The sequence below is a fragment of the Nestor notabilis genome, unplaced genomic scaffold (genome assembly GCF_000696875.1).
Source record: "Nestor notabilis isolate BGI_N333 unplaced genomic scaffold, ASM69687v1 scaffold11504, whole genome shotgun sequence".
In the NCBI taxonomy this organism is placed as follows: domain Eukaryota; kingdom Metazoa; phylum Chordata; class Aves; order Psittaciformes; family Psittacidae; genus Nestor; species Nestor notabilis.
The window spans coordinates 84,776-95,044 of NW_009924407.1; the positions used below are offsets into that span (position 1 = coordinate 84,776).

Sequence of the window (10,269 nt, forward strand, 5' to 3'; positions counted from 1 at the left end):
ATCACATTCTTTCAGGCTGCAATTTAAGGACAATAAATGGAGATGAGCAGTAAATGGGAAGTTCCCACAGTAAAAAGAATTCAATGTAATTAACTGAAAGATGAATCAGAAGATGAAAAGACTTACCCATGTAAAAACACTAAGAACTACCAAAACGAAGCAAATTATGAAGCTTTGCAAGAAGATTGCAGGACATTAATGAAATAGGAAATGCAGGTGAAATTCCCTGTCAGTGACTGCAAAGTGATGCACATGGGAGTAGGGGAAAACTCTTGACACGTACACAAAAGCTATTACTTTAGTGATTTCCACTCTGGAACAACACATCAGAAGTGCATGGGATCATTCTTTGAATATATACTTAATGAAGTCAAAAGGAAAAGGGCATTTAGAAAAACTCCCAAACACTCCCTGTAGAACTCAGAGTTAAATGTGTGCCTTGTTTTTAAACAGCACCTAAGGTTTCATTCTTCCTATCTGAAAAAGGATATAATATAATTCAGAAATGTATTGAAAAGGTGGCAAGGGCAGCTGGACACATGTAGAAATATTCCCGCAAGGAACACAGACTAGGATTCTTTGGATTAGAGTAAGAAGCAATAAAAGGGGATACAAGAAGTCTACGCAACTGTAAAAGCTTTGCAAAAGATGAAAAGGAAGCTCCCACTGACTGTGTAACATGGTAACAGAGTAACTAGAAGGCACCCAGTGAAAACATCAAGTAGCAAAGACAAACACAAAGTAGTACTTTTTCCTGTCTAATTAGAAGAGGGAACAGATTGCCATGAGGATGTTTGGGAAACCAAATTTTTAAAAAATATTTAGATGGAAGAAGGTTGGAGAGCTATTAATGGCACAATCGTCCAGACAGAACCTCTGATTTAGGGAGTCCCTAAACCACTGACAACCCAGAGTAGGAGACATGCCTGATGGAAGGAGAAGAGGAAAAAGAAAACAAATCACACATCATCACATCACTCCCTACCCACCCCTGTGCCTCACCCTCTTTGAGCAGCCTCCATTAGCCATAGCAAGAGATTGAGCATAGCACACAGTTACATGCACTTTGATTCAGCGTAATTGATACCTCATTTCACAAAGCCTGTTGGGTGATGGGTTACCACTGGCATTTTTCTTGCAGTACACAAATGGTACACACAGAAGAATGTTGGACTTCCTGAGTGAATTGGAAGTGATCACAAGGACTACAGCCTCCAGCAAAATGGGAGCAGGATCAGAAGAATGAATTTAACCTAAGAGGCAGTCACTGGCTCCACGTTCAAGGCCTTAGGAAATTATCTTAACGGATCCAGAGAGATCAGAGAAACAGCTAAGCTACTAAACAAAATGTACTGAATTTTCAGATTAAACAGTTTAGGAGAGTAAATAACTCAATCTCTGTATAAGATAATGTAATGTTTACAAGCAAAATTTAAACAGTAATTTAAAATTTCACTTCTTAATTTTCTATCTTGGCATTACCACACATCTATGAAAACAAAGATGCCTGCACAACTATGAAGACTTGGCAGTCTATGGTAGTAGAGACAGTTTATGATTATTCTACTACTTAACCAGAGACATGACAGCATTTCCCTTGTAACCATTTATAATGTAGGGTTATAAGAGATATATAAGAACCTCTAATGAAACACGTTCCAGTAATCTTTCAACACCAGAAACGTAAAGCTGCTGGCACTGAAGTATCAATTCTCAAAGAGGTTGTTCTAAAAAACACTGAATCTGTGCAACAGCTTGGCAGCAAAAGAAGTGAGGACCTGAAGGCACCAAGTATTATTCATGCAAAAATAGAACAAACACTGGCATTTCAATAGTGAATCAGTAACCCCTCCCCCTTTATTTAAATATCCACAGGCAAGACAAAATGTAATGTTTTGGCTATAAGCACTTTTCCCCAGACATTTGTTCTTGCTCATGTATAATAAAAAAGACTCTTAAAACAGACAGCAATACTATCAGGCCAAGCTTCAGTGTGGTTTTTGCTGAGCTTTTTTTATAAGAATTTTACTGGTAGGAGCAGTAAATGATACTGGAAATAACTTATTAGAAAACATTAACTGAGAAAGTGACATTTTATTAAATATAATACAGCTCCTGTCATTAAATTCTCACATTAGATCCTGTATTATGTTAAAAATCTCTTCTATCTTTTGTTATTCTTTGAAAAACCTATCAACCATATTTCTACGTGCAAGATCTGGATAGTACACCGTAAGAATGTACAAGGGACTGTTCCTGCCTGTCACAAGAAGCTCACAATAACTGTGACTCATGCCCTTAACTAGGGACACAGCCTAAAGTTCTTGACTGATTTGAATAAGAGTAGTGCACAGGTGTAGTGTTTTGCCTTTACAGGTGCCTTGCAAGCCTGAGGACAATAAGAAACAATGCAAAAAAATATTTGAACCAGCAACTGGAAATAAGTAACAAACTCATATGGAAAGTAGAATGAGTATTAGCTCAATCCTCCTTGACAATAGCCCTCAGCAGCACTCCAAAAAATGCTTTCAACATCCAATGCACATTCTCTTCTGAGGCCATCATATTTTTTTTGCTATAATGCCATCTTACCATCATTTTTCAGTTAAAAAGATGACTCCTGAAAACGATTTTACAAATGAGCAAAGTAGTCATCCTGAGTTTTGGACTGCAGCTGGAGAATAGTTATCTGAATAGAAAACAGCTCTTCCACGTATTTTGTTTTGAACTTTATTTGATAGGTTACCTGTTGCCATTCAGCTCTATTAATGGCTCCAGAGCAGCTGCTTATATGTTTTTTTGAGGCAGCATTTAAAGGTGTTTGCTGCTTTCTTTGGCAATAACTAGCTCTACAGCGCAGGCTAGCTCTGAGGATGACCCTTTTCTCCTATAACTACAGAATCAGTATAAATTCCATATAAAAGAAATATAAGGTAGATCTAAACAGAAGGATCTGATCTTTGGATATTTACAATACCTCTATCTAATACCTGTATCTAATACAATGTCTATATCTAATTCTTTGCCTGGAGTCACAGTGTCACAAATACCAAAGTCAACACAAATTATTTACTCCTAAATTATATGGAAGTTTCTCTTGAGCTTTACAGATACAGGCTCTTTGGTTTTGGCTAAAAGTACCCCACACAGTCATCACAGCAGCCTATGAAATTACTTTTTGCAGGCCACCCAGATTCCACAGTTGTCTAGAGAAGTGGGAAAAATCATGCATAATTCAGCTACATCAAAGAGAGTATTTTTTTTTTCTTACTGGAAGGTATTTAAGGATGTGCTTGGCTTGAAGGATAAGAGAACACTTAAAAGGAAAGGGGTCAAGACCATCTCAAATACTTCACTTTTCAGATAACTAGTACCTTGCTGAGTTAGGTGCAAATAGGACAGATAGTACAGTATGCCATCAGAAATGAAAGATGACAGAAAAAGAAGTGGTATTAAAAGCTCTTATTTATATGTTTGCATATGCTCATACATGCAGGTTTTCTTTGTACAATGTACACATCTACCTAATTTTTCTTAATGAGTTCATTAATATAATTCCAATTTGTAAATTAAGGAAATGTTTCTAACCTTTGAACAAATTTTACCTTAAGTCTAAAATAAGCAAGTGTATTTTATGATCGTCACGCCTTTGTATAAATGCATTTAGCTTATAATAACCTGGGACATAATCTAAGAATTCAACGCAAAAATCATTGCACTCATTAAAGATATATAGAAAATAAACATTTTGACAACATATATTTTGCACTCATCATTTGTTTTTTATCCAACCTTACGTGTTGGGGCAACGAGCTAGAAACTGTTACTTAAACTGGAACTTGTGCCAGGAATCTAATTCACAACTTCTGAGTCAGCTCTCCCACCCTCACTGGATCTTCAAGCCTCAAAGTAACATAGCGTGCACTTACTCTAATTAACTGCTTTTCTAGAGGCTGTGGATTTCAAAAACCAAAACCACAAAGCACTTTCTTTTAGCGCAGAGAAGGATATCTAGAGACTACCTTTTATTCTTTCCTGAGGACTGCATTTTACAAACAGCTGAAGATTAGTATCATTGCGTCGGGAAGCAGCTGTGAAGTTATGACTCCCATCAAAGGCTGATTTTTGAAAGACTCCCTGGTCAGAGCGTTCCTAAAGGAAAAACAGAACCACACATTGTAACAAAAATACCTAAATGTTCAACAATGCAGAAGACCAGCCATCACTACAGACAGTGCAGAAACACACTGTAACGTGTTCACTGTATATTTCTTCCTTTCAAATGAGAAACTTGAAAGATATCTTCAAAATTACTGTTTTGCTGACCATGAAATAAGACAATATCTAAGCAATAACAATCATTAAGGATGATACACAAAAATGAAGACTGGTTTGGTTTTTTCTATGACCCACAACTGGCTTCATTCAAATTCTCCATCTGGGAGGGCAGCTTGTGACATTGTCAACACAAGAACACGGGCAACGCCAATGGTATTTTTCTGCCAGCCAGCTGGTTCCCTTCTCTCAGAGACTGAGTGCATATGTTCTGATGATCACACACTAGAGCAGTTTTGCAAGTAAAGTTACACCAAACTCCCAAACGCAGGTCTTCTGGCTAGCAGCTAAACAAACTCCTGTCACACCTCTAGTCAGCTTTTCTTTTGAGACATTTCCCACCCCCATACATGCCATATCGCCTAATTTATTCTCCTGAGCAGTTGCTCAAAAGAAAAAAGGGGGGGGAAATCACAGATTCTAAAACTGGGACAGACCCAGAAAGATGTTGCTGTACTTGTTATTCGGGAAAAACAGAAAACCCACAGAGAGGAATATTGTGGCTGGTTTTCAAAATAACCTTTGTAATTTCTATGATTTTACATCTGCTTTTTGAAGGGGCCTCCAACTGGCTTCTATTTTTAAACTGCATGTTCATTACGCCAGCAAATGTTATGCTAAATATATGATTCCTTAAATCTCAGTCACATCTTAAGAAGAAATGCATGTATCTAACCCTTACAATTTCTTTGTAAAATGATACAAATGGCTTAATCTATTAGCAAGTGATGGCCTGCAAACCAGCGCATAAGGACAGTGTGTTACATCACCTTACAACCTGCCTTTTAAGCTGAATAATAGTAATAATAATAATAATAATATAAACAACAACAATAATAGGATAATAGCAATTAAAATAATAATAAAATGGCAAAAAATGCACCTCAGAACACAAATTAATGCTGGGATGCTCATGGTGTCAATATGGCTACAAATGTAGTCCTAGTGGACAGAGCACATGCAACATTTTCTCCTTCTTTTCAGTGCAGCATGAGGTATTTGAAAAACTAATTTGAACTTCTGTAGAGAAACACACACACCACACAGCCACCGACAATTATGTTTCTTCTCTTTACTGGAAATTCTTTAGTTTACACAAGATACTGGCAGCTAAATTAAGCCTTGCAACATCCCAACCACTGAAGACTTGTACCCAGTGGGATAGGGAGCCTTAAATTAACATCAACAACAAATCTGCTTCTCCAGCTCTTTGATAAATGACACAATCAATATCCTAACAACTGATCAGTAACCAGCCTAATTAGAGTGTTCAGCTTATAAAACATAGCTGTCATGGAAGACCTCCATTAGTGTCCTGACCAATAAAAACAATAATGCATTTCTAAACATATTCTCCTTCTACCAGGCTGAGATGCAGTACTCAGGAAGCTGTTTTGGGGAAAGGGAAGAATGGGCGACAACCCATTTCTGCTATGGTCTCCAGACTCAAATGGAATTACAATTGAACCTAAAGACTACCCTATAAAAATTAAATGAATTCTATTCAATCAAGACTTCATTATGCATTCTTCATGGGGCATGAGTCAAGATTATTTACCTTTTTCACATATCCAGATAATATACAAAACTATAGACTTAACTATAAAAAGCAGGCTCATACTTTTATAAGGTCAATCTGATGTTTGAGAGCAAGTTTCTCTTTTTTAAATTTTGGCTTTTGTTAAATGAAGAAAACTTGCAGGAGTGAGCTTTATTTGAAGGGGAGCGATCTTTCTTACGTCACAAGAGCACACAATAAATAACACACACTTCATAATTTTTCCTTACAGCATAATCCTGTGTCACACAGAAAAGGAAAACAAAAATGTATCTTCTTCTGACAGATTCCAAAATTCCTCATGGATATTTTTCATATTTTCCTGGCACGATTGACATCAGTGAGGCTTTTGCAGAGTGTCTTCCCAAAGTTTGAAAAGTAATATACTTCCAAATCTATTTCTCAGTCAATCAATCAGTGATGGTAGTAAATCAAATAGAAAATTACCAGGAAAATATTAAAAGTTAATGATACTAAAATAGACCTGCATTCTTTTTTCCCATCTGATATTTTATGCAAATGCACCTACAAACACGATTGTTCTTAATATCTTAAAATGCTCCAGCAATGCTTATTAAATAAGAATCTTGAAATCATCTCTTGGAATTCTGTAAAGGGATTTATTGCAACCTTTTAATACCACAAATCCACTCATACGTATTTTTATTTTAAGGAACTGCACAGATGTTGAAAAACTATTAAAATCTTACTCTAGGGTCAAAATTAAAACTTAGGTGGGGCAGCCATTATACATACACACATATGTCTATGTGAGATGAAGAGTGTGCACATTTCTATGAGGTCTAGAAAACATAACCATTAAAATCTCTTTCTTCTCTTATTTTGTTACCTTACTTAAGCAAGTTTAATGTTAATCAACCCAGAAACCCATCCTGAAGGGGTGGCTTTACCAAGAAAAGAAGGAAAAAAGAAGAAGGGTGAGGGAACAGGACCAGAAGAACACACACACAAAAAAATAACAGGCCACTTTTAGCCTGGTCTCAACAGAAACAGTAAGACCAGGAGATACTAACAAGAAACACTCCAGGAAGTCAAGAATTCATTCTGCCAGGATGAGCTCTGTGTGACCAAGATTTAGCCATCATCTCTTGTATGAAGAAACACTGGGATCAGAAAGACATTTATCTAATAAATGCATTTACTACTTCACCTCTGTCTGCACCTCTAGTCTCCTGAGAACTACCAGCTGGATCCTCCCACGAATGTTCCCCTCCATGGACATGGAGCGCCTCAGTGTTTCCATAGCCTCATGATTTGACTTGCCCAGAAGTGACTCCCCATTTACTGCAACAAGCTGATCATTTACTCGCAAACGACCATCCTACAAGCAAAAATTAAACCAAAATGTTAAAAAATTATACATTATTAGGCAGAGGAGCTATATACAGAAAAGCAAGATGCAGGTGATCAGACATTACTTTCTAAAATTTAAGAAACGAGACTGCACAGTATCAGAAAAACCTGTGGCCATTAATTGGCCTTTTTTTTTCCTCCTTCTACTCTACTTTGGGAGGAGTTCATAGGGCAGTTACAAACACAGAAGCGCATGCACACACTGCTGCTTTTCTTGCATCTACAATTTAATTTGTATCAGTTCTAAAAATAAAACAGGAAAAGAAGCATTTGGTTAGTTAAAAGGACTCACATGATAGCTGTTAGTATCTGCAGTGCAAACACAAAGGAGTACTGCAATGTTATTTTCCATGCATTATTATCTGCTATTAGGGTCTGGCAAGAAACAGCTCCAAAAATTTTGTCTTATAGTCTCACTAGTGTCTATCTTGTCACAATTACCATGCCACCATATGGGGTAGCGTTCTCAGTTCAGAATGGTTAAGGCATTAGCATCCTTATTTTAATTAACGCCATCCAAGTATTTTAACATCTAAACCTGCTGTCAATAACAAAATTGGGGTTGAGCCGTATCAAGTAGCCTATGCTTCAAAAAAAAGTCATTCAGTTTCATTGCCAAGGTTAACTGACATTTGTGGGTGTAATAAAATTGTGGGCACTGCTATTTTGTGATTTAGGAGTCCTATTGCTGTGATTTATTTCTTTTCATAAAAGCATGTGCCATGGACTTTTCTCTCTTTAACAAGAGGATAAGGTCTATTTAATTAAGAGACAAGAATTTCTTTTTAAGCTAGTCAAGTTCACAATTATAAGGTTGGCATAAGACAAAGAAGGAAGAGAAAGAGTAAGAAACTGGAGACATCCAGTATAGAAGTGCAGTAAAGAAAGAATGGCACAGAAAGAACTCGGACAGAAACACATTGCTTAGTTAAAACGAATCTGATTCATTCATAGATTCACTACATACTCTTCATAAAGTATTTGTCTGAACTATTTACGTATTTCATGCATCTAAGTAATCAAAAACACATATACTTTTTGATTTTTATTTTTTCTATCACTAAGATGTTCAGTTAACTCTTTGGCTATTGCTGCCAAGACTAAGTCATTTGTGCTCAAGTAAGTTACGGCAGCAGTGACAAACCCAGTTTTAGTAAGTGATATTTTTATTGGAACTGGCTATCATCATTACTATGGCAGAGTAGGAACAGGCACAGAACTGAAGAAGAACAGCATATACCAGAATCCAAAATAAACTGAGATGGACAAGACGACGGAAAGACAGAATTGGAAGATGAGTCAGTAAGTGAAGGAAAATGAAGAGAAATAAAACTTTTCTCAGGAGGGTATGGGAATGGAGGATAGGAAACAGCAATGCCATTTGGAAAAGATACTGAAACCTCTCCCACCTCTTTGCTGAAAATTTCATGCCAACTTAAATTTACACACAGCCAAAGTCAATAGGTTAACCCCACCCTTTCTCTACATACAAAATGATGCCATCACACATGCTAAAGCTTAAGGAGAGTTAACATTGTTGAACAGGGAGGTTTATTATTTGCACATGTTGCAATTCCTTTGTGTTCTATCAAAATTTGCTGAAATGAATGGAGCCATTCATGGCACCAGGAGTTTAAGGAAAAAAGAATTTATTCTTTGTGAGTTTCTGTAAGACTTTCAAAATTTTACAGGTCTTCATGTCCTCCTCCTACAGTCCCACAGGTTATTGGATTACTTTTTTTCCTTTCTGTGGATGAACACCCATATGTGAATATACGGTAAAGCTTTTTACTAAAGTATATATAAATACAATGTCAAATGCATCTTGTCATGATTGCCTCTATTGACAATGCAACCGTCCTGAACACAATGTGTGTTTTAAATGAATCACTGCAGTCTCAGAAAGCTCAGGACTAGCCTGACTTTTAATTTGCCTTGGAATACTTTTGTATGAGACTTTGTGTTCATTTATATTTAAACAATGTCAGTTCTTGAAGAACTTCTTTAGATGCATCTCCCTTTTTCACACTCTGTTACATGTTTCATTGTAATGCAAAATTCAACTGTAATTCAACACTTCAGCTATGATCAGAGAAAAAAAAAAAAGGATGCATGCTTTATAAGTGCTGATCAACTACACTTGCCAAGTCACCTGTACAAGGTAGGTTGGAAGACAGTTGAACACTGTTTTCACGCATGCTCACACATGGTATTTTAAAGACTGAAAAAATATAAATAATCCCAATGTCTAGACAGTTTCCACTCAGATTTTCACATCACTGGTGTTATGGCCTGGTTTAGAAGCCTGAACTGTAAGACAATCTGCTTGGCTCAAAACAAGGTAAATATTGTTTTAACACGTTTTTTCCTTTTGTCTCTGAAAGGTAGGTTTCTTTGTGGCTTCCAAGTAGAAAAACATTTGGCACTTCAGCAAAACAGCTTTTAAATGCCATCTCTGACACTGCAAGTGAGCTAATCTATTAAAGGATGAAGTTATTGTTCCCCCTGCTTGTTCAAAAGAATCATTATTTTAATGGAGACTCACAGCAATGGGTAGAACCATACACCACATGGCAACCATATTCAGGCAGTCAGTCACAAGACTCTCGCTTTTTACAGTAGAGCAGGGAGATATAATTCCATGTACCTTGTGGACTTCTGTTTTTAATCAAAGCGCACCTAGCTATTTCCCTCATCACATCAACGACATTTCTCTTAGAAGAAATTCCTTGATGGCATTTGTTGGAATCATCCAATTCCTCCCACACTGCACACAACAAGCAACAGCACTCAAAAGCCCCAAGGAGGTTCAAGCTACACCATGTTTGATTTGAACAAATGCACACATATAAAATACTCCATTATTTTTTCTAATAATTGCTCTGCTGCATTTCAGCTGCAATAGGCAGCAAGTACCTGATCATCAGGAATGCATCACAAGTGAAAAGCCAAGATGTCTCAAGATGAACATGAAGGCTGAAATCCCTAAAGTTATAGGGAAA

The 10,269-nt window shown here is 36.8% G+C and overlaps 1 protein-coding gene across 1 annotated transcript in view; it reads right to left on the bottom strand.

Annotated features, from left to right (window-relative positions):
* Positions 1–10,269, bottom strand: part of PARD3B (par-3 family cell polarity regulator beta) — a gene marked incomplete at its 3' end in the record, with an annotated part of 142,442 nt that overhangs the window by 47,147 nt on the left and 85,026 nt on the right. The window contains exons 12-13 of the mRNA XM_010012593.1: positions 7,065–7,235; positions 4,023–4,152 (exon numbers count right to left, since the gene is read on the bottom strand). Of these exons, the coding sequence (XP_010010895.1) occupies positions 4,023–4,152; positions 7,065–7,235 (301 nt within the window). The remainder of the gene's footprint in view (positions 1–4,022; positions 4,153–7,064; positions 7,236–10,269) is intronic.